This window comes from Cynocephalus volans, chromosome 7, assembly GCF_027409185.1.
Source record: "Cynocephalus volans isolate mCynVol1 chromosome 7, mCynVol1.pri, whole genome shotgun sequence".
Lineage (NCBI taxonomy): Eukaryota > Metazoa > Chordata > Mammalia > Dermoptera > Cynocephalidae > Cynocephalus > Cynocephalus volans.
The window spans coordinates 20,699,393-20,725,069 of NC_084466.1; the positions used below are offsets into that span (position 1 = coordinate 20,699,393).

General features: G+C 35.7%; 1 protein-coding gene across 1 annotated transcript in view; it reads right to left on the minus strand.

The window, feature by feature from the left end:
* The window catches only part of GPC5 (glypican 5), a 729,429-nt gene that overhangs the window by 369,294 nt on the left and 334,458 nt on the right, over positions 1–25,677 (minus strand). Inside the window, exon 5 of the mRNA XM_063101519.1 lies at positions 19,934–20,059. Coding sequence (XP_062957589.1) covers positions 19,934–20,059 — 126 coding nt within the window. The remainder of the gene's footprint in view (positions 1–19,933; positions 20,060–25,677) is intronic.

Here is a 25,677-nt window from a genome sequence, read left to right on the forward strand (position 1 = left end):
AACTAGACATATTCCACATATTGATGTGTAGACTCTCTCCCCAGACCTCACAAGGCTGTGTAAACAAAGTCACATTAACTTAATTTCTACCTTTATGATCACTGCCTGCAAAAAGCTAGATCTCAGCTCCCTAAAGAGCCCTTGAAATCAGGTGTTTCGAAGAATCCCTGGAAGGTGTCTCAGAAGTCTACCCCTGCTCAGGTAGGCACCAAAGCCACTGCACCAACAACACTGCTGTACCCAGTGTTCTGGTCTCTGCCAGGGACCAAAGCATCAGCTTCCTCGGGTCCATCACAGATTATCTTCTAGGTGCTGTCATGAATATACCAATGCTTACAGCCCAAAATATGCTCTGGTGGTCTGAGCTAGAATGTGGAAGTGTTCCTCATTCCCATATTACCATTGATGTCAAATGCAATGGTGATTAAGCTGAGTAAGAAATTTGAGTGGCAGACACAGGGTGCACTTGAAATTGGACTTCTCTTCTATCCACAGGACTCGTTGTACCTGCTTCTTTTTAGATCTGAATGATCTTTTCTGTGAGTAGGGGTCTAGCCACCCATAGTCCCAGTTTCACTTTGCCAGACATATCTGAATTTCACTTAGATGAAACTGGGGACTATCCCTCATGGAATAGCCTAGTGAAAGAGACAGATATGTAAACAAGTGCTATGGTCTGAGTGTTTCCTCCCTCCAAAGCTTATGTTGGAACTTAATCTCCTGTATGGTATTTGAAAGGTAGAGTCTTTAAGAGGTGATTGGATCATGAGGACTATGCCCTCATGAATGGATTAGTCCATTCATAGATCAATGGGTTAATGGTTTAATGCGCTATCAGGGAGTAGACCGAGGGCTTTATAAGGAAAGGAAGAAAGTATGTGGAAAAAGGCTCCTACTCAGCCTGTCGTTATGTGATACCCTGCATCCCCATAGGACTCTGTAGAAAAGTCCCCACTAAGAAGAAAGCCCTAACCAGATGTGCCCCTGGCCCTAGGACTTCCCAGCCTCCAAAACTGTAAGAAATAAACCTTCTTTCTTTACACAATACCCAGTTTCAGGTATTCTGTTATAAGCAACAGAAAACAGACTAATACACAAGTGATTAAAGTCTATCTTAGGTCAATGCAATCACAGAGGCATATATCAACTTTAAGGGACCCCAGACAGAAAATGGTTGATCAAGTCTTATAACGAGGTAACATTTATTCTAGATTTTAAAGGATTGGGATGAGGCAACTCTATGACTGAAATACTTTCCCCAAACCACAGAGATATGAAATGGTAGTTGGTATGTGTATTAGTCCATTTTGTGTTGCTATAACAGAAACACCTAAGACTGGGTAATTTATAAGGAAAAGAGGTTTATTTGGCTTACGATTCTGGGACAGCTGCATCTGGCATGGGCCTCAGGCTGCTTCTACTCATGGCGGAAAGTGGCAGGGAGCCAGTGGGTACAAGCAGATCACATGGTGAGAGGAAGCAAGAGAGAGAGAAGGTTCCAGGGTCTTTTTAAGCAACGAGCTCTCGTGGGAACTAATAGAGCAAGAACTCACTCATTAATCTTCCCTCCCCCAGGGAGAGCATTAATCCATTCATGAGGGATCCACCCCCATGACTCAATCAGTTCCAACACTGCCACTTTGGAGATAAATTTCCACATGAGTTTTGGAGGGATCCAAACTCCATCAGTATGCCTGAACTGGATATGTGTTGGAGAAAGTAGACAGAGATAAGTACAGAGGTCCAAGGAAAGTTCTCACTGGGAAGCAATTTATAAACAAGAAATTGTATTGTTGATTTTTTAAAATAATGATCACTTATGTGGGGAATTAATTTGTAAGGGAGGTGACATGTAGCCATTATAAAAATTCAGAGGGGAAAAAATCAGGGCCAGAGTGCATAAGGAATGGTGGTAAAATGAAATACAGGAGGAACGCAAGTGCAAGTTAAACTCCCAATCAGTACTCTCTACCTCCGTATATATTTTCAGATCAGTGTATTTGTGGAAAGGCACAAATGATGGCAATTTAAAATCCAAACAAATAGAAATGCAACATTAGTTACAACCAAAATGGTAGACAAGTACTAAGTTTAAGAAAATAACCTATAATTTTGTTCCATGTTTGGGAGTCAGATATAATGCAGATTTTTTTCAGTATTTCATAGACATTTTAAAAATTTGTTTCAGTGAAGTTATAATATACAGTAATGAAGTGCACAGCTTTTGAAGAATCACCTCCATAGGCTACTGACAGGTTTTGGGATGTACCAGGATAAACATGTTTAAAACTTGTGTTGCAGTAATATATATTATAGAAAATGCTATACTAAATACATGATTTTCCATATGATAGTTAAAAATTATGCTTTACAGACTGATAGTGTGGTCTGCCTACTGCATTTTGGAGGTCTTCCTTTGGGAAAGAGAATGACAATGAAGATCAGTAGCTTGGCAGCAGTAGGCTTGCTCCATCCTTATAATTAAGGGCTAGGACCAGCAATGTTGAACAGAGGACAGTTGGGGAGTAATTCCATGATAGCAGCCCCGTTTTTCTCTAGCATATTCTAAGGAATTAATTTTAAAATACCATTTTGAAATGCCTCAAATACATAAATTATTTCAAATATCACATATTTTATGTAGGCTAAAATACAGGTGATAGTCTGGATTTCTCACAACTTTTTGTCATTAAGCAGATATAGATGTAATTTGGCTTACAAAGTTTATTTTTACATCTTTAGCTTCATCGCTCATTATGATTCCTTTGCTCCAACCTCCTACCAACCCTCAAATCCATCCTCATGTCACTCTATTCTCTAACCAGAACTGTTTTTCCCCCTTTGTGCTGGTATTTTCCCCTATAGCTGGTGTCTTCTCTGTATGGAATACTCTCTCTTCCCTTACCCCTTTTCATCTAGCTAGCTCTTACTGACATTAACAGGTCGCTATGAAAAATCACTCTGTTACATTAGGTTTCCTGAAGTGTGTTCTTGTTATTGGGGAAGTGCTCTCAGATAAAGGGGAGTAAAGGACTCAAGATGGAGCAGGAGATAAAAGCTATGCAAAAAGAGGGTCTCAGATGGAATCTAGCTTCCTCTGATTCCTCCAGGAAGCAATGAAGCACAAATTGCACCACAGAGATGAACGCACCTTGAGGCCAAGGGGTTGTTCTTCGTGAATCTCAGTCATTGCCTGATGACTGGGGTCTGAGTTGCAGTGCATGGGCTCAGAAGGTATCAGCTGTGAAATGTTATCAGCCAACACTTCCAGCAGCAGGTGGATGGGTGTGTTCCAGGTCAAGTGTGTGCTGCAGGTCAAGTGGGGGTGGAGGAACAATGGTATCCACTACAATCCCTTACAGACCAACTTCCAGATGCCTTTCCAGTATACTCCTATAGAATCCTGCACTGTACTATCCCATCACTCACAGGCTATCACAGGTACCCAGAGCCTTCAACAGAGAAAAAGCCAAAATTCTGTAATGGAAATTCTTCAATTGAGAATTTCTTTTGAAACAGCTTATATTCCTCAAAATGTCAAGTTATTCGTATGCAGTTAAAAATCATCTGCATCATCAAGATGGACAAGAGACAGAAAGATTCCTGTTATTCACATTCTTTTAGAAGAACTCTCTGGGTGGGTGTGATTTCTCTCCATACTGTACCACCCAGAAGTTGCTCTTCAGTTTCTTTTGAATTAAAAATTAAACATTTGTTTAGTTGGTGAAATCTTCATGAGGCTGAACAGTTTGTCATCTGGGCTGTAACAAAACTTCTAGAGAGAAAAGCAACGCATTTGCAAGTAAAATGAACAGGAAACTGCTAATTAGGAATCCCAAAACAACAATGTGTTTTCCCAGGAACAGCATTAGAGTTTTTTTAAAGATAAGTAAATAATAAAAATAATAATAAAGTTTGTTGGTGAATAGTTCTCAAAAGACACATATAAGAAAGCATGATAAATTATGTCAATACACGCACTAATGGATCAGTTTTGTGTATGCATCTTGATGCTTTCTGTGTTGACTTGGATATAGTCCCAAAGAGAAGCTGACTTGCATGTCTGCATGAATAAATTCCTAATTAGCTGCCCAATCCTGAAGCTTTCATATTCTACAAATAGCGTGATATGTTGGTCCAGACTAGGCAAAAAATGCTTGGCCAAAGAATATTTTATAGTTGTAGAATCAGACAAACTGAAAACATCATGCTCAAAACAGAAATTGTTATCCAAAATACATGCACTGAAAATTCATATATAAATATTCAACCTTTCTAAGAGACAATCTTTATTTCAATCCCTAATTTATTTCTTTTAAATGAGATAGTACTGTCATTAATAAACTGTAAAATTTCCCTCCAGATTTTTTTTTTCTGAAAATGCTATACTAAGAATAGGAATGACTGATCTTTACCTTATATTTATTTTCAGGTATTCAGCAGTCTATTCCAATCAGTATGCAGAATTCCAAAATATCCACTGTTATGCAAAACTCTATATATTGTACTTTGTATATTTGTATGAAAGGGCAAGGATTTTAAAATGCTTCACCTCCTGAGCACTGTTACAGATCCAAACATGGCTTAAATAATTAATTTCCATTGGAGGATGTGATCAGTGCTTTTCTTCCAGAAACATGCAATACTTAAAATTCGGTATGTGTTAAAGACCTCATCCATCTGAAATGCAAAATTCATTATGTAGAAGGCATTCTGTATATCAAAATAAAATTCTTTTAGATACCAAATCTGCTCTAAATCTTCATCCAGACAATAATATCACATCATTTCTACAATAAGATTTGTCAGACCACGAAATCCAAACTTCCTTGCGATGGAAATGTGTTCTTCCCTATTTTTTTAAAAAGTCTAAAATCTTAGGAAAAAATAATAATTACTCGAAAAAGTAATTGTGATGATATAAGGCAGTGGTTCTCACACTTGAGTGTCCATCAGAATCATCTGGATGGATCATTAAACACAGAATCCAGGACCCCACTCCCAGGGTTTCGGATTCACTAGAGATCTGGGTTGGGGACTTTAGAACCACACTTTAGGAACTGCTGCACTTAAGGTTAGGGAAGTAGAAAATATATACCTAATGGTCATAAGTTCTTATAACCTCTTCCATTGTTTCCTTCAGGGAGCATCACATTGCATTCTTCCTTAAGATTTTTATGTAAATATAACTGCTATTTTAACATCTTTCATCTTCACTAGTGAATTAGGACATTAAAAAATAGCTATATCTTCACTAATTAGATAAAATTAAAGAAAACATTTTTAAGGGAAAAGTAGAGTGCATAAAAAAATAAAATAAGGCAAATTGATATAAAAATTTCATAAAATAAAGGCAAATGTATAATCAACTGCAAACTGGACAATAGCATCCCTAAATGTATAGTTTTGTATAAACTTAAATATAAAGTAAGAATTTCTATCCAATTTCCAAATGTCATCACATACCTTTCCAATATTTTGGGATTAACTTACTTTTTTAATCACACCACTCCTATGCTCTCTATCTACTCCAATATCAATGAATTTCTAAGTTTATGAAACATTTTATCACATTTTTCTTTAAAATATCATAAATCACCCACTGATAAACCTATGTGCTCTGATATGGAACTACAGGAACTATAATAAAATAAACAGGCATGAAAAGTCATCACCACAAGTGATGAAGTTCTCTCCTCATCCTTAGCCACCTCTTTATCTAGAGTGTGAAATGTGACAGCCACATTAGGTTTGGGTTCTACCCACATGGGCTGGCAGAGCAGTCTTCAGTTACTCCTGGTTAAGTCCATTTAATCTCCAAACCACTGGTATCACATTCAATGTAGCAACTACCCATATTCCTTCTGTTTTATCCAATTCATTTCTCAAATAATTATAAACTTAACATTGAAAAAAATATTTAATAAATTTTTATTTATTTGAAATGCATGGGCTTTACAATATATTGTTCCTATACAGGACATCTTTCTGTATGTCATAAAAATATATGACAATTTTCATGTAACATTTACATGAATCATTTTATTTTATTTTTAATTGTTTTTTGGAAAAAGATTGAAAGAACATGGTAAAATAAATTATGAAAGCACACAGAAATATAATCAATCAATTCTTCCTGCTACACATGTCTTCCAGCTCTCTTCTTCTGTAGCCTTTCTGTCTCACTAACTGTAAGGATAATTCTTTTTTTTCGATAATCAAAATTATATTCCATTTTAAAAATATACCATAACCATTTAATTATGTCCTTATTAGTGGACATTTTGGTTGTTCTTACCTTATGCATATATAAAGAATGTGCATTGCATACTCTTTTGCTTACATATGTTATTATATCTGAGGATAAATCATGCATGTGAAATAGGTGATTGATGCAAAAGTCATTTAAAATATAAATATGTTGCTCAGCTGCCCTTCAAAGACACAAAAATAGTTTCCCCCCTATTGGGTTATTGAAATATCTTTTTCCCCATACCCTGGCCAACACTATGAATTAGCAAATTTAATGATAATTTAATTAAAGTCAGCTAATGATTTTTCCAGTATATAAGTGAAAAAATAAATCCCTTGGAATTTCCTGGGCGATAGGAGCATCTTTTATTTCAATGAGGTGATTCCTGGTGAGCTCCTGGATGGGTCCTGGTCACCAGATAAAACAAGCCATAATTATAAGTTTGGAAGTTTGAGCCTCACCTTCTATTTTTCTGAGAGGGGAGATGGGCTGAAAATGAACTTAATTAATTGATGATTGTTTACTAATTAATTACTAACTAATTAATTAATTACTAAACAATCATCAACTGATCATGATTACAAGATGAAATCTCCATAAAAATCCCCAAAGTACAGTGTTCTGAGAGCTTCCAGGTTGCTGAACACATGGAAGTACTGGGAGGGTGACAAGCCCAGAGAGGGTGTGAAAACTTCACGCCCCCTCCCCCACATCTTGCCCTATGCATCTCTTCCATTTGGCTGTTTCTCACTTGTATCCTTTATAATAAATGGTCAAAAATAAGTAAAGTGTTTCTCTGAGTTCTGTGAGCCATTCTAGAAAATAATTAAACCCAAGAAAGAGGTTGTGGAACCTCCAATTTGTAGCGAACTCATGTAGAATTTGTGTGTAACCTGGGATCTTACTACTTGCAATTGGCATCTGAAGTCTTATGGGATTGAGTCCATAACCCATGGGGTTGTGCTAACTCCAGTTAGTGTCCAAATTCCATCAAACTGTAGGACATGCTGTTGGTGTCCACAGAATTGGAGAATTGCTTGCTGTGGGAGAAACCTCCACACAGCAGGTCACAGAAGTACTCTGTATTAAGTGTGAGTACAGAGAAAAACAGTTTGTTTTTTCCTGTCTTGCAGCTTGAAATCTCCAAAGTCTTCTCAAAGCACCTGGAATGGAATCCAAACTTCTGCCTGGCTTATGCAATCTGACAATTGCCCCATCACAATCTCTCTCCAGACAATCTGCCTGCTTCATTTGCTTTACCTGCTCCACACATGCTGACTTTCCTTCTGTTCCTCAGACACATGAAGCATGACGTTCCCTATTTGGAAAATCAGATCTTCCCACATGTTCAGCCTAAATGTAATTTCTCCTGAGACCTTTTCCCCAGATCCTTAATCTTACGTAGCCTCCACCTTCACCTCAGTTCTAGAACATCAGCTCCACGAGGGCACACACCTAGGACACCACTTGTGATGGTTAATTTTATGTGGGAAATTAGCTAGGTTATAGTACCCAGGAGTCTGGTCAAGGCCCAGTCTACACAGTGCAATGAAGGTATTTTTTGTATGTGATTAACATTTAAGTCAGTGGATTTGGAGTAAAGTGTATTGTCCTCCAAAATGTGGGTGGACCTCATCCAATCAGTTGAAGGCCTTGAGAGAAAAGACTAAGGTCCGAAGAAGAGGATGGCATTTTACCTTCAGACTGCCTTTGGACTCAAGACTGCAACATCAACTCCTGGAGGAATTGCCAGCCTACCATCTATCCCTACAAATTTAGAACTTTCCAGCTCATACAATCACATAAGCCAAATCCTTAAAATGAACTTTTCTTTTAAGACACAGAGAGAGATGTTAGTTCTGGTTTTCTTTTTTTCTTTTTCTTTTTTTGAAATTTAACTTTATTTTGTCAATACACAATGTGGTTGATTATTGTGGCCCATTCCCAAAACCTCCTTCCCTCCCTCCTTTCCCCCCTCCCTCCCAACAATCTCCTTTCTGTTTGCTTGTCGTATCAACTTCAAGGAATTGTTATTGTTGTGTCTTCTTCCCTTCCCCCAACCCCAGGTTATTTGTGTATTTATTTATTTATTTATTTTTAGCTCCCACAAATAAGTGAGAACATGTGATATTTCTCTTCCTGTGCCTGACTCGTTCCACTTAATATAATTCTCTCTAGGTCCATCCATGTTGTTGCAAATGGAAGTATTTCATTCTTTTTTATTGCAGAGTAGTATTCCATTGTGTAGATATACCACATTTTCTGTATCCACTCATCTGACCATGGACATTTGGGCTGGTTCCAGCTCTTAGCTCTTATAAATAGTGCTGCAACACTTCAGGAAGTATGACTGGGCACAGACTTCATGAATACAACCCCAAAAGCACAGGCAACCAAAGGAAAAATAAACAAATGGGATTATATCAAACTTAAAAGCTTCTGCACAGCAAAAGAAACAATTAACAGAGTTAAAAGACCACTAACAGAACGGGAGAAAATATTAGCTAAATATACATCTGACAAAGGATTAGTATCCAGAATATACAAGGAACTGAAACAACTTTACAACAAAAAAAACCAATTAACCCAATGAAAAAAATGGATAAAAGAGCTAAATAGGTATTTCTCAAAGGAAGATATACTAATGGCCAACAGGCACATAAAAAAATGTTCAACATCACTCAGTGTTCGGGAAATGCAAATCAAAACCACACTGAGATACCATCTAACCTCAGTTAGGATGGCTAATATCCAAAAGACTGTGAATGATAAATGCTGGCGAGGTTGCAGAGAAAAAGGAACTCTCATACATTGCTGGTGGGACTGCAAAATGGTGCAGCCTCTATGGAAAATGGTATGGAGGTTCCTCAAACAATTGCAGATAGATCTACCATATGATCCAGCTATCCCACTGTTGGGAATATACCCAGAGGAAGGGAAATCATCAAGTCAAAGGTATACCTGTTCTCCAATGTTCATTGCATCACTCTTTACAATAGCTTAGTTCTGGTTTTCTTAAGAACCCTAACTGATACACTATGACAAGCCATTGCATAGCAAGCCCTTTGACCATGGTGAAGCTTATGCTGTGGCTCTCTCTACCCCACAGACCATCACTACTCATCTGGGTAGAAACATGTATTTGAATTTGAGAAGCATGATTTCAAATTAGACAGCAATGATTCAATTCCAAACCAACAGCACCATACGCTTTAGTGTTTAGCAACAGCTTTTATATTTAAATATGCTGTGCTTACTAAAAGAGATACTTTTGTTTGATACAAAATAAACATATTTGGTCTAAATTGTTGTAGATTTAATGATCCAATATATCTAAAAATGCCTAGAGTCTATCTAGATTAATCCAAAAATGACCAGTATTTCATACTTATACATAATTGTCATTTCATATTTAATTTTTATAAAACTTAATAAAAATATATTTACAGTATAACACACTATATGTTAATGCCTGACTGACTAGCAAAGAGTTTATTAGGAAGGACAGCTTTTTGCTGTCAAAACTGCATAAAGCTAGGCCCAGAAATGTGCAGCTTTGTATCTATTCAGGTACAGGTTGGTTGAGGATGACAGAAGGAACTCAAAGTCATATTGAATTTCTTAAAATAGAAATGCTGCTTTCCTGATCATAATACATAGACATGTTATTAAAAAATTACACACTCTTCTGAAGTGTGTAGAAAGAAACATTTTCTTATTTGTATTTCCCCTCATTCCCAACGATTGTCTAGAGTTTAGTACTATAAAGGATGAACTGAGATTAATTGCCTTCATGATTATAAGATTGTTGAGTTTCTTTTTCAAAACTCAAAGATTTATAACATGTACCCTTTGTAGCTGCCATTATATATAAACTTGATTAAAGATGGAACTTTGAAAGTAAATTATAGAAACACTCAAAAAAAGAATAATTTGCATTCATCTACCTCCCCAGGAAAACAAAGAAATAAAAATATTTCCTCATTTCAGAGTAGTCGTGAGGAAATGAAATCCTCAGAAAAATTTAATATACAATTATATTAATCAAGCAAGCCAAAACATAAAGGTCAGTATACTTCAAATGTTACATTTATTAATGTGCAAGTAACTTCAAGTCAGACTTTGTGAAAGTCTTTTCAAGAATGCCTAACAAAGTCTATTTATTTGTTTTGAAAAATGCATCAGAAAACAAGGATTTGGATAGTTGGGAAATAAAATGTGCTGATAACAGATGAGCTATTCTTATAAATTAAATGAGACAACTGTAGTCTATCTGAAGAAAAAAGTATTATGTATAAAAGACTTGTCTCTTTCAAATTCTCTTCTAGCATTTTACTTTAAAATATAATAAACCATTCATTGATGAATTTATATGCTATGATATGGAAACATAGGACCTAGACTAAGAAAAAAAAATTGCTATCTTTATAGTTTAGCAAATCTACCTTCACTTTACTGAAAAAGGAAGAGCTTCTCAGGTGTAAGCTCAATATGAAGATGAAGGATAAATGAGAAACTGTTCTGGCTAAGGTAAGAATAGGCATCTTGGAACCCTTGAAGACTGCTGCTGCTTTGCAATAACACAATCTGGAAGTCACAAGTGCATGGAACTGTGATGAAATCAGTATTTCCAAAGACATAACAATTTCTGTGCCAAACAGATGGGAAAAGGTCCTTTAGGTTTCCACTTCAGTGAACTTTTATCTTGCTATCTTTTATCTCTTTATCTTCCTGTACTCATAACCTCTGATGGGAGCGTGTAACAAGTTAAAAATAGTCTACTTGTACTGCGTCGGCATGATGGCTGATGTTAAGCTTCGTTTTGTTCTAGGGATTCTGTGTACAATACATATTCCCTTTAGGAAGTCAACAGATGAAGGGAAATGACTATAAGTGCAGCAGCCTTAAGACTGTCATGTCACCCAGAACAATCTGTTGTGTGATGTACTGAAATTTAGCATGGCTTCAGAGATTTAGTTAAAGTCAGCTAATAGCTCATTATGATCAGCTCTAAGATTAATCAGTGATTGACAATTCCCAAACTACTGCTTAGGAATAAATTGTTTTCCTCTTATCTCTACAGTACTTTATCTTTGTATCCTAAGTTCTAGTTCACCCGTGAGAACACTGATACGTTTTAATGGGTAAGATACAGACCATCATTCTCCACGGTTGAAGTATTAAATAAACTGCCTATGAAGATACAATTTATCTACTTCTAAGCTCAATGAAATAACTGTTTAAAGTATTAATAAGGGACTATTTCCTACTCCCAAACCAAAATCCCTAATACTAATTTTTATTAGCTCATAAATTAACCTTTACGAATGTCTTTATTTTCCAAGTGGAAGTCTTCTGATCCTAGAAGGAACCTATGCAATTAATAGAGAAGCTCAATACAATAGTTTCATTCTTATTGAAGTAAATGAGCATATCTTGTTTAATAAGAATATGACTTAATATTGTTGAATGCTTACTATGTGATAGCTAGTATTCTAAACTGTTTAGGTGAATGACTCATTTAATTCTCAAATATTAGGTAGATATTACTTCTAGCCACATTTTAAAGATAAGAAAACTGATGCACTTAGAGGTTAATGATGTGCCTGAATTCATATTACCAGTAAGTGGCTGATCTTTATTGAGAACCTTGGTAGCCTAGCTCCTGAACCTTTCTTCCTAAGGACTGAGATTATAGGCTTTCTGAATGAACGGTTGCACAAAAATGAATGAGAGAATGCTTAAGTAGTCAGGATATGCCCATGAAGCTGAAAGGAGAGTGGTGAGAAGGAGAAAACATAATCTGAAAGATTGCACACAAAAGGAAATAATGCAGTTTAGAGGCCACCAAACTCAGAGCATTTTGTCTAAGAATGCATTTTCTCCCACTCTCTTTCTTAATTTCAAGTCTGCAGGTTAAAATTCTATCCAACCTTCAAGATTTTGTAAGTCATTCACAGTTGTAAATATTTGTCCAGTGTTCATCTCCTCTATCTCCTAATCTACATGAGAGATGGGCTCATGTCTGTCTTGTTCATCACTTATCCCCAGTGTCCAGAACAGTGTATGTGACAGAGTATAGGCCTGATAAAGTTATTTTTATTATATATTACTATATCTTTATATTTATTATGTTTTATTTTCAAACATATAAAAATACACGAAGAACAGTATAATAAATACCCCAAGCCCATCATGGCGCTAATGACTACTCACTCAGGAAACCTTGCTTCTATATAGGGTAGGACACTCTTTCTCCCGTTCACTAAATTATTTTAAAGTACTCTCAGACATCATCTCATCACATCTATAAAGACTTCAGAGAAGTTATTTTAAATGGATGAAAACCTATGTCACAGATCACTTCTTTCATTAAATACTTTCAAATCCCCTCAATCGAATGGAATTCTTCCCTTCTCTGAAAGCCTGTGAGACTTCCAGCCTCTCTTATTTCAGAGCCTGCTTGCTCTGTACACATGGGGAAAATGTTTCCTACCCATTTTTAGATTCCAAGTTTCTCAAATATTGTGACAATATCTTACATCTTTGCTTCCCATTCAAGGTCTGCTATAGTGCCTTGAACATGGAATCTAGTTTTCTGTCTTCTCCCCACCACTTCCAAATCCATGTGAAAGAATACTAAAATAGCACTTTTTAGTTTCCATTTCAGCTGAGAACAAGACAATAAATAGCATATATCTCCTCACATCCCAAACTAAGGTGTTAGACATGAAGAACAGATGCCTGATCCCTTATTTTGAGTCCCACAGCTTGACATTCACCATAAAGGACTGGGGTTGAAAAAGCCAAAGGAAACAATTTCTTTGAAGAAAGTTGGTGGACCTGCTATGGAACTCCCCCATTAATTTATACTAAGTGAGAGAGGCTTTGAGGGATCCTTAGAGCTGGAAAGTTTAAAAGGGCTGATAGTTGACCTATACTTAAGAAAACAGAAGGCAACCCATGCTTATAGCAGAAGTTGGCTGCCTGTGGCAGAGTAAAAACAGACAACTGCATTAGGCATAGGTTTCCACCAGAAGTAGGAGAGAAAGGCAAGGTTTCTATGGTCTAGAGTAAACCATGTGGGAGAAAATGACCGTACTGAGAGATCTCAGCAGAAAGAGGCCAGAGGGTTACCATCAGATGGAAAACCATAGGAGAGAGGCACTTTCTTAAGCACACAAAAGCCCTAGAGCATTAGTACTTAATACCTGACAAGCCTGGAAGAATGAGAGATCATAAAAGTATCAGTCAAAAATAACATTCTTTTCTCTTACCCCTTCTCTCTCATTTTTGCTCCATCATCTCTCCAGCTTATTGGTTGGAGGATGGGAACACAAAGTTGGCACATACACCCAAAACTGTTGACACATGGACACCGCTATTGGGCTCCTAGACAGGAGCAGAACCTAACTGGAAAAGAAGAACAAATACTTTAAGTGAATTTCAAATTTTTGATTATTTAGCTAGACTGGATGCTTTCATTACTGAATTTAGATGGTTAAATGGGACTAATTAGTAACAAAAGATCCTGCAGGCACTAATAGTGATCAAAAAAGTTCTGAGAACTGGACATGATTTCATTCTAGTGACAAGGTATAAACAGCATCTGAGTGGAGTTAATGAAATAATTGCTAGTTTCACCTCTCTGGGTCCAGATTTCTCAATGTAATGATTGCATGCTAATCAAGAGACAACTGATTACCAAGCCAGAGAGCCAGTAAAGAGTCAGAAGAAACGTCTCAGTTTGGAAGATGAGATATGTTGTTAGTGCCAAATTAATGGAGCATTTTTAGAAAACCTCAAAATGTATATATTAACCTGATAAAAATGGATATTTTCATATGCTTTAACAGAAGTCAAGAATGTCAGGATTTAGAGCAAAGTTGATCAAATGTGCATCCTCTTCCTAACATCTCCTATATGATTTGCTACAGACCCAAACCATGGGATAACTACTTCATTGACTGCCATTTAAATAAAAATTATCTTCCAAGAAAGAGTACTAGAGTAAGGAAGAGAGAGACTGACTGTGGTGTAGAGATAGTGCACAGCCAAGAATCCTGCAAATTTATGTTCATTCCAAACCTCACAATCAGCCATACTTGTACTAGAATGTGGAATCTGCAATGTGATGAATTCTACAATCCCTTATGATATATCTAAAACCACACTTTTCATATTTGTCACAATGGAAAAGTGTTTAAGTTCCTTCCTTACTTAAAGATGGTAAGCAAGACTTTTGACCCTGGGAAACCCTTTGCACAATTTAACCAACCTCGACCCCCCCCAATCCCCACCAACACCAGTACCTCATCTTCTTTGACAGAGATGTCCCCAACTAATATGTCTGTAATCCAAAACTTTTGAGGTTCATAGATTTCTTTAGACTTAGTTTCACAAAAATGTCTATGAATATAGATGATCTTAAAGTTACATAAGGAATAAAAGCAGCATCCAGAGTCAGACATAGGCAGAAATTTTTATGATTCACTTCCCTTTTGCTAGTCTTTCTTTCAGACACCCACTTTCACTTTGGACCCACATATAACACATCAAAGTGTTATCACCAAGCCACATCCCAAAGTCCCAAATCTCTTCATTCTCACCAACGCTTATAAAAACTCTGTTTCCTCAGAGTTCTGTTATCTTCAAAAATTACTCATAAATGTTCAATGGTATTAATCACTTTTAGGCTTTCAGATAATACAAGAGCTCTGTTCTAAAAGAAATTACAGTAAAGAAGAAGAAAGAATATGTATGACACAAATGCAAAAAAAAAAGTAATTAGAGGTTAAAATAAAACACAAATGAGGAGATTTATTTCACTAGGACTCAAGAAGAAAGTGGGAGTATTCTATATTTGCATGTAGAAAATAATTTATTTGAAAATTCTTCTGTTAATAGTGGGAATTTCAGCCCCCATGGTTGATTGTTGGGGCGGAGAAGAAGTCATCTCTGAATCACACTTTTTAAGCAATCTCTAATTCTGAACCAAATATGATAGGTCATAGGTATGATAACACTGATGACTATTAGGATGGTATAGTTCAACAATACTAGAAACCTGGTTGGACAGGTAGAATTTGCAAGGAAAAAGAAAAAAAGAGAAATAGAAAACAGACCGGTGTTTAAGTTATGAAGAGCATACTGCCTTTGCTCAAGGACATACGAAAAGCAACCAGTTGTTACATTAATAAAATTCAGAACAATCCTAAAGCCTGATTGTTTTTTAAATGAAGTTCATAATATTTGGAAACTAGGCAAGATGTTAAAAAAATGGAAAAATATAATTGAACGCTGTAAGGCCAGGAAGAAAAAAGAAAGACTGAAAATAAACTGACTTTCCTGACAGATAATGGGCAAAAGGGGGAAAATAAACTGGGGTTAAAAAAATTATGGTCAGGAAAAATGTCATTGCCTGGGGGGAAAGAAAACTAATAATAGGTAAGTACAAAATATAAGAGATTTCCAAGATTTTCTATTTTTATCTGATTTTTAAAATTCAATTACAATCGGTTGTGGAAAAGGGTCACCTTATCGTAAGAGCTAGAAGAGAATAAACTGGATTATGAAAGAAGCATCCAGGAACATTAAACCAAATCAAGATGAAGTAGAAATAATTTGGCTTATTAATTTTACTAGGGTACTTAACAACTACTGGCTAGTTTAAAAGCTGTGCTGGAGGTCATAAATTCCTAGAGATTGAGGGAGAGTTACTGGATTATCCGTCTATTAATCAAAAGGGAGAGAAAGCCCTGGTAATTAAGGAGCTGTCACCTGAACTTCACTGCCTCGAAAGACAAGGATAAATCATCAAACAATCAATTCGCAATCACAGAGAACTGAGAACAGAGTAGAGACGGGCATGCCTTTCAGAGAACAGTTTTGTTCCATGACGAAGAGATAGGAGGGGGAAAGATGAGGGACTTTAAAAGATGTAGACAATGTGGATTTCAATAACACATTTTCATCTTGAACCAGAAATAGTTCGAACTGTTGACCTCAGTGTTGCAGCAGAGATTATGGCAGGAATATAGTCTTTAAAATCACTTGAATTAAAATAGATTTTGTTTCAAAAATTAAACTCTCCTTATACACTACAGATATTTGAGACATTTTCATCTACAATCATAAAGGAATTCTACCTCTTGATGAACACACAGGTGATTTCACCCAATTTTACAAGACTGTCATGCTATTGAAACCTTCTGTATGGTTCTCCTGTTCTTCGAGGCAGCACGTCTATGCACATAAATAATCTTATCAATCACCTCCTAAAAAGTGCCTGCAGGAGAAGAAATCTTGCCAAAATAATCACTTCACTCTTATAATGAATGATAGACTCAATATCCCCCACCAATTTAGCTTATTGATGTGTTTGGCATAATTTCTCTAGAATGAATTTGCTGAGTATTATAACCCACCATAAAAAAAGGAAAATAGTCTATCATCCCCAAGTGTGGTGCACATTTACTTGGTATCCATTTCCTCAAAATTGAATGGTGTTATTTATCTCAACTAACTGCAGGTCCCTGAAATGAAGACGTATATGACTATTGCTTAGAGCTTTTCAGCACTGATCACTGCTATACTCATAGCTCATTTTTCTCTCAAGAAGAAAGTGGTTAATAATTTTAGATTGTTACAGTCATCAGGACTTGATTCTATATAGAAACCCTCATGTAAATTCAATAGTGTAATATTGAAACATGCTCATTAATGTTTTGACAAAACTACGTCACAAAATTATGATGAAAATCCAAATTAGCAGAAATTAAGTGTATAAATAGCAATTTTACAGAGCGGATTTTTAATTTTTTTATAGCGAGCTAAAAATAAATAAATAAAAGAAAGAAAACAATAATGGCCCATAATTCTAGCATAGTCGTAATACCTGTTTTCATTAAAAATGAGAGTGCTTCAAAAAGTTCATGGAAAGCTTCATATTATCTTTTAATTCTACTTTTCCATGAACTTTTTAAAGTATCCTTGTAAATATGTACAATACAAATTAAAAAAACAAAAGCCCTCCCCCAGCAATTAGTCTTAAAATTAGGCATATTAATAATTCTCCTGTACCCTTCCAGAAATATTCTATGCAGAACCAATATCAATATTTATTTAACTTATACAAATCTTCTGGTAACTTATGTACTATCATGTTTTTAGCTATTTTTTACTTAATAATTACTTGATATCATTCCACAGTAGCAAATATAAATATGCATAATTTTGACTGCTACATAATATTCCATGGTGAATATACCTTAATCGATCAACTAGATTTGATGGATATTTAGAATTTAGCATTGAGTTTCTATTTAAAAAAAAATCCTCTTCTAAATTTACATTGAGAATTGACTGAGTCATGAATGATTTTACAATGTACGTTAAATTTTTAAAATCGTCAAAGTATGCATGAAAGTTTCTCAACATCAAATTGAAAAGAGGTGTAACCCAATCAACTTACTTTAGAGCATTAAGGAGTAAACTCTCAGGAGAATTATGTGAGAAATGCTTGTGAAACCCTTAGCTCACTGCTACAAAATAATCAGGGCTGAAACACGTTTGTTTGGCAAGTAGTCCAGAGGTGACAGCAGGGAACCAAAAAATGTATGAGTCTTGTTTGTTGGCCCTGAAAACCAAGGAGAGCAGGAAAATGGTGGGGTCCCATGGGACAGGGATGAAAGAGAAAAATATCCTCAAGGAAAAGAAAAAGTCCATGAAGGTAATGAGGTTAGAAGAATTATTTGAGGAAAGATTAATGCAAAATGAAGCTTATTCACGAGACTGAAGTCTCTACCCACTTCAAAGTGGCCAGCTGACCGGAGGCCCAAGCAGTATAAGAAAGGAAAGTCCTGAGTTGGAAGAAAATAAAAATACTAAGAAACACTCACTTTGCTTATCAGAAATGTGGACACTTTCCATAGAGAATTTTTGCTAAAGATGTGCTTTATTTACTCATAAACCATAAATGAAGTCTTAAAAATATATTATGTAGAAGTGAATATGTTCTTTGAGTTGAAAATACTATCCCTCTAAAAAGTTTTCCCAAATTATTAATTTCTTCAATAGTATTTCCTATTACACAAACCCCAGACCAAATAGTTAAGATAGGAATGGGACAAACTGAAACTAAAGTTCTTGCAGCTGTAGATTCAGATGATGTAATATAATATATTATATATATTTATATTAAATACTGAATTGCTCATTTAACAGCATGGGGTTCTCATTAGTCCTTGAAGAAATATAGTAATACACACAAAAAAGTTAAATTCCAGTTTGAACAATGTGAAAAGATAAATTATGTCAGAGTAGTATTTAATTACTAGATCTATGAAGCAGATCTATTGACATGGATACTATAAAAACTTAAAGTACCACGCCTGCTATGACTACTCTCAGTAAAAGCAAAAAGAAACATTTAGAAAATTTGTAGATTCCATAGTCCAAGGAGCATAATAAGAAAAAAGCAAGCCATGTCAGCCAAATGTTTTATTTAAATTTAATTACAGTTCTTGCCTTCCATAATTTTTTTCTGTGAACTCTAATAATCTCTGAGATATTCAGATGTTCAGTATAAAATAATCATTTAGTATTTCAGAAATATAACTTTCAACAGTAATGAATATCACCACCCAGAAATATGTAGACAGCTTTTATTATATAAATGTATATTAAAACTTAATCATAGTATATGATTATCATAGTAAATTTAATTGCTAAATAGCATTTTAAACGAACTCATGGCTTTCGCAGTAACTAAACCACCCATCTTCATATGGAGTACGGATGTTCATAACTCAGAAAGCCTAACATTCTTTCTTTTTTTTGCTGACTGCTCAAAATGAAGTATATTTTAAACAGATTCAAATTCAAAATATACCTTTTAATAAATCCAAATCCAAAAAATAAAGATAGATTCAAATTCGAACATGAAACCTCATCATCCTACAATCTATAATAATCACCAGCATTGAAAAAAAGTACTAGTTGCCACCCAGTTTTACTGATCACAGAGGGAGAATTTATGATTTTCTTAAGCTCAGGAGATTACTTGAGAATACAATCAATTATTGGAAGCAAAGGAAAAGAAACTGTCAAAGAAATTCTAGACAGGGAAGAAAAATGGTAAAATTGATATTTTACTCCAAAGTTTGAGAACAACTGAAAACATACCAATAAACAATGCCTCAAACAGATGTATACAAAAGTATCCCCACGATTACACACACACACACATACACACAGACCATTTAGGGTGGACATAATAACACTGCCGAAACACATATCCACATATCAATGAATCTTTGCATGGCTATTCACATTTCACGGAATTTCTACACTTTCTAATACTCATAAAGTTAAACTCCAAAAAATTTGATAAACAAGACAGACAGATTGGATAGCAGATAAGTGGAATTGTTGGGTTACTCAGGTAGAAAAGCAGAGAGAACTTTCAACACCCCACAGACTGCTGCTATATTTTCAACATGTCAAAAAGGATCAGATTTTTTTTATTTTTTATTTTTAATGAACTAAAGAGAAGGAGTTAATATAAACTCTAACCTCTGTGGTAAAGTTAAAACTGAAGTAGTCTATTCAAGATTTGTGAAAAGCAAGCAAGGATGAAAGTAGCCATTATGTCTTCACAGACCACTACACATAAAATACCTTTTCCCTGTGTCTTCTCCGTTCCAGCAGGGCAGTCCATCCGCAGCAGCCAGTTCACTCGCGCAAAGCTCATCAGCGAGGCCTCTGTAAAATGACCGGTACAGTCGAAGGCTGCTGATAAATTCTCTGAACAGAAGGACGAAGAAAACAGTTAAAACCAAAAATCCATAACAAAGGTTATGCATAATGTTTAGAAGGCAACTTTTTTATTTTCTCTACTTATTTTCAAATATTTCAAATACTTTTCTCACAATCAAGACAAAAAATACATTATCATTTTTTAAAATGCTTGTATTTGAATTTAATCTTTGAAAAAAACTTTTCACTGGGTATGAATCTTATATAACTCCATGTCCATGAGGTTGTGAATAGTATATATGGGTGCGCGCGCGCGCGCACACACACACACACACACACACACACACACACACACACACACACACACACACACACACACATCATTTATCTTCCCTAAAAGTCCTCACTAGCTGTTGACATCTAAACCACAGTGTTACTATTTTCTTTTCTATGTAGAAAATGTCAGAGGCTTACAACATGCTAATTGATTGCTTACTGATTAAAAGTTTAGTAGATTTGGGTTATTTTCTATGTGGGTCTTCTCTTTGATGTCTAAGAACATAAAGTAATATATTTCTTAAATATGACCAAAAGACCCAGATATGTAGGATATTTCAGAAGCATGAAAATAAAAGCTATTGAAAAGAATAACATTTAATATATTAACTAAGGATTTTTATTTCCCCCTGTCAATTATGGGAGGAAAAATTCAACAACAACAAAAAAGGTGTTTTTTTTGTTTTTTGTTTGGTTTTCTTTTTATTATTTTTTTTTAATTTTTTTTTCACAGTCTTTTTTCTTTCTTTCTTTCTTTCTTTATTTATTTTTTTGATTTATTTATTTATTTATTTATTTTTTAAATTTTATTTTGTCGATATACATTGTAGCTGATTAATGCTCCCCATCACCAAAACCTCCCTCCCTTCTCCCTCCCCCCTCCCCCCCAACAATGTCCTTTCTGTTTGTTTGTTGTATCAACTTCAAATAATTGTGGTTGTTATATCTTCTTCCCCCCCCCCCGGTTTGTGTGTGTATGTGTGTATGTGTGTGTGAATTTATATATTAATTTTTAGCTCCCTCCAATAAGTGAGAACATGTGGTATTTCTCTTTCTGTGCCTGACTTGTTTCACTTAATATAATTCTCTCGAGGTCCATCCATGTTGTTGCAAATGGCAGTATTTCATTCGTTTTTATAGCTGAGTAGTATTCCATTGTGTAGATGTACCACATTTTCCATATCCACTCATCTGATGATGGGCATTTGGGCTGGTTCCAACTCTTGGCTATTGTAAAGAGTGCTGCGATGAACATTGGGGAACAGGTATACCTTCGACTTGATGATTTCCATTCCTCTGGGTATATTCCCAACAGTGGGATGGCTGGGTCGTATGGTAGATCTATGTGCAATTGTTTAAGGAACCTCCATACCATTTTCCATAGAGGCTGCACCATTTTGCAGTCCCACCAACAATGTATGAGAGTTCCTTTTTCTCCGCGGGCTCGCCAGCATTTATCGTTCATAGTCTTTTGGATTTTAGCCATCCTAACTGGGGTTAGATGGTATCTCAATGTGGTTTTGATTTCAATTTCCCGGATGCTGAGTGATGTTGAGCATTTTTTCATATGTCTGTTGGCCATTTGGATATCTTCCTTAGAGAAATGCCTACTTAGCTCTTTTGCCCATTTTTTAATTGGGTTGCTTGTTTTCTTCTTGTAAAGTTGTTTGAGTTCCTTATATATTCTGGATATTAATCTTTTGTCAGATGTATATTTTGCAAATATTTTCTCCCACTCTGTTGGTTGTCTTTTAACTCTTTTAATTGTTTCTTTTGCTGTGCAGAAGCTTTTTAGTTTGATATAATCCCATTTGTTTATTTTTCCTTTGGTTGCCCGTGCTTTTGCGGTCGTATTCATGAAGTCTGTGCCCAGTCCTATTTCCTGAAGTGTTTCCCCTATGTTTTCTTTAAGAAGTTTTATTGTCTCAGGGTGTATATTTAAATCCTTAATCCATTTTGAGTTGATTTTAGTATACGGTGAGAGGTATGGATCTAGTTTCATTCTCCTGCATATCGATATCCAGTTATCCCAGCACCACTGGCTGAAGAGGCAGTCCCTTCCCCAGTGAATAGGCTTGGTGCCTTTGTCAAAGATCAGATGGCAGTAAGTGTGTGGGTTGATTTCTGGATTCTCTATTCTATTCCATTGGTCAGTGGGTCTGTTTTTATGCCAGTACCATACTGTTTTGGTTATTATAGCTTTGTAGTATAGCTTAAAGTCAGGTAGTGTTATGCCTCCAGCTTTATTTTTTTTGCTGAGCATTGCTTTGGCTATTCGTGGTCTTTTATTGTTCCATATAAATGTCTGAATAGTTTTTTCCATTTCTGAGAAAAATGTCTTTGGAATTTTGATGGGGATTGCATTGAATTTGTATATCACTTTTGGTAGTATGGACATTTTCACTATGTTGATTCTTCCAATCCAAGAGCATGGAATATCTTTCCATCTTCTTGTATCCTCTCTAATTTCTCTCAGCAGTGGTTTGTAGTTCTCATTATAGAGATTTTTCACCTCCTTGGTTAACTCAATTCCTAAGTATTTTATTTTTTTGGTGGCTATTGTAAATGGGCAGGCTTTCTTGATTTCTCCTTCTGCATGTTCACTATTGGAGAAAAGAAATGCTACTGATTTTTGTGTGTTGATTTTGTATCCTGCTACTGTGCTGAAATCATTGATCAATTCCAGCAGTTTTTTTGTAGAGGTTTTAGGCTGTTCGATATATAGGATCATGTCATCTGCAAACAGGGACAGTTTGACTTCATCTTTTCCAATCTGGATGCCCTTTATTTCCTTCTCTTCTCTGATTGCTCTGGCTAGTACTTCCAACACTATGTTGAATAGGAGTGGTGAGAGTGGGCATCCTTGTCTAGTGCCTGTTCTTAAAGGAAAAGCTTTCAGCTTTTCCCCATTCAGGATGATATTGGCAGTGGGTTTGTCATATATGGCTTTAATTATGTTGAGATACTTTCCCTCTATACCTAACTTATAGAGGGTCTTTGTCATGAATGAGTGCTGAACTTTATCAAATGCTTTTTCAGCATCTATAGAGATGATCATATGGTCCTTGTGTTTGAGTTTATTAATATGGTGTATCACATTTATTGATTTGCGTATGTTGAACCAACCTTGCATCCCTGGGATGAATCCCACTTGATCGTGATGAATAATTTTTCGTATGTGTTGCTGTATTCTGTTTGCTAGTATTTTAGTGAGGATTTTTGCATCTATATTCATCAAGGATATCGGCCTGTAGTTTTCTTTTTTGGTTATATCTTTACCTGGTTTTGGTATCAGGATGATGTTTGCTTCATAGAATGAGTTTGGGAGATTTGCGTCCGTTTCAATCTTTTGGAATAGTTTGTAAAGAATCGGTGTCAATTCCTCTTTGAATGTTTGGTAAAATTCTGCTGTGAATCCATCTGGTCCTGGGCTTTTCTTTGTTGGGAGCCTTCTGATAACAGCTTCAATCTCCTTTATTGTTATTGGTCTGTTCAAATTTTCTACGTCTTCACGGTTCAGTTTTGGGAGCTTGTGTGTGTCCAGAAATTTATCCATTTCCACCAGATTTTCAAATTTGTTGGCGTATTGTTGTTTATAGTAGTCTCGAATGATTCCTTGTATTTCAGATGAATCAGTTGTAATATCGCCTTTTTCATTTCTAATTTTTGTTATTTGAGTCTTCTCTCTTCTTTTTTTTGTTAGCCATGCTAATGGTTTGTCAATTTTATTTATCTTTTCAAAAAACCAACTTTTTGATTCGTTGATCTTTTGAATTGTTTTTTGGTTTTCAATTTCATTCAGTTCTGCTCTGATCTTAATGATTTCTTTCCGTCTGCTAACTTTAGGATTGGATTGTTCTTGTTTTTCTAGTTCTTTAAGGTGAAGTGTTAGGTTGTTCACTTGCCATCTTTCCATTCTTCTGAAGTGAGCATTTAATGCAATAAATTTTCCCCTCAATACTGCTTTTGCAGTATCCCACAGGTTTTGGTATGATGTATCATTGTTTTCATTAGTTTCAATAAACTTTTTGATTTCCTGCTTGATTTCTTCTTGGACCCATATGTCATTAAGTAGAATGCTGTTTAATTTCCATGTGTTTGTATAGTTTCCAGAGTTTCGTTTGTTATTAATTTCTAGTTTTAATCCATTGTGGTCTGAGAAGATACATGGGATAATTCCAATTTTTTTGAATTTATTGAGACTTGATTTGTGACCTAATATGTGATCTATCCTGGAGAATGATCCACGTGCTGATGAGAAGAATGAATATTCTGAGGTTGTTGGGTGGAATGTTCTGTAGATATCTGCCAATTCCAATAGGTCTAGAGTCTAGTTTAGATCTTGTGTTTCTCTACTGATTCTTTGCCTAGATGATCTGTCTAATATCGACAGTGGAGTGTTCAGGTCCCCTGCTATTATGGTATTAGTGTCTATTTCCTTCTTTAGGTCTAATAGAGTTTGTTTTATAAATCTGGCTGCTCCAACATTGGGTGCGTACATATTTATGATTGTTATGTCTTCTTGATGGATCAGTCCTTTTATCATTAAGTAGTGTCCCTCATTGTCTCTTTTTATGCTTTTTAGTTTAAAGTCTATTTTGTCAGATATAAGAATAGCCACTCCAGCTCGTTTTTCTTTTCTGTTTGCATGGTAAATCTTTTTCCATCCTTTCACTCTTAGTCTGTGTGAATCTTTATGGGTGAGGTGGGTCTCTTGTAGGCAGCATATAGTTGGGTCCTGCTTTTTGATCCAGTCAGCCAGTCTGTGTCTTTTAATTGGGGAATTTAAGCCTTTAACATTAAGAGTTGTAATTGAAAGGTGTTGATTTATTCCTAGCATTTTATTGGTTGTTTGGTTGTCTTAGGTGTCTTTTGTTCCTTGCTTTCTGATTTACTGTTTGGTTTCTTTGTTTGTTGGTTCCTTAGGTTGTAGATAGTGTTTTTGTTAGCTTGTTTTCTCTTCACGAATGCCATTTTTATTGTACTAGCGGGTTTAGATTTTTCTTAGGTTTTTATGGCAGTGGTAGTTATTTTTCAGGAACCAAACCCAGTACTCCCTTGAGGATTTCTTGTACGGGTGGTCTTGTGGTAGTGAACTCCCGCAGTTTTTGTTTGTCTGAGAAATATACTATTTGCCCCTCATTTCGGAAGGATAGCCTTGCAGGGTAGAGTATTCTTGGCTGGCAATCTTTGTCTTTTAGTATTTTGAAAATATCATCCCATTCCTTTCTAGCTTTTAGGGTTTGTGATGAAAAGTCTGATGTTAACCTGATTGGGGCTCCCTTATAGGTGATTTGACGCTTCTCTCTTGCAGCTTTTAAGATTCTCTCTTTGTCTCTGAGTTTTGCCAATTTGACTATGACATGTCTTGGAGAAAACCTTTTTGGGTTGAATACGTTTGGAGATCGTTGAGCTTCCTGGATCTGAAGATCTGTGATTTTTCCTATACCTGGGAAGTTTCCTGCCACTATTTTGTTGAATATGTTTTCAATGGAATCTCCATTTTCCTCCCCTTCTGGAATACCCATGACTCGGATATTTGAGCGCTTGAGGTTGTCTGAATCTCTCTCAGATTTTCTTCCATGTCCTTGATTCTTTTTTCTTTCTTT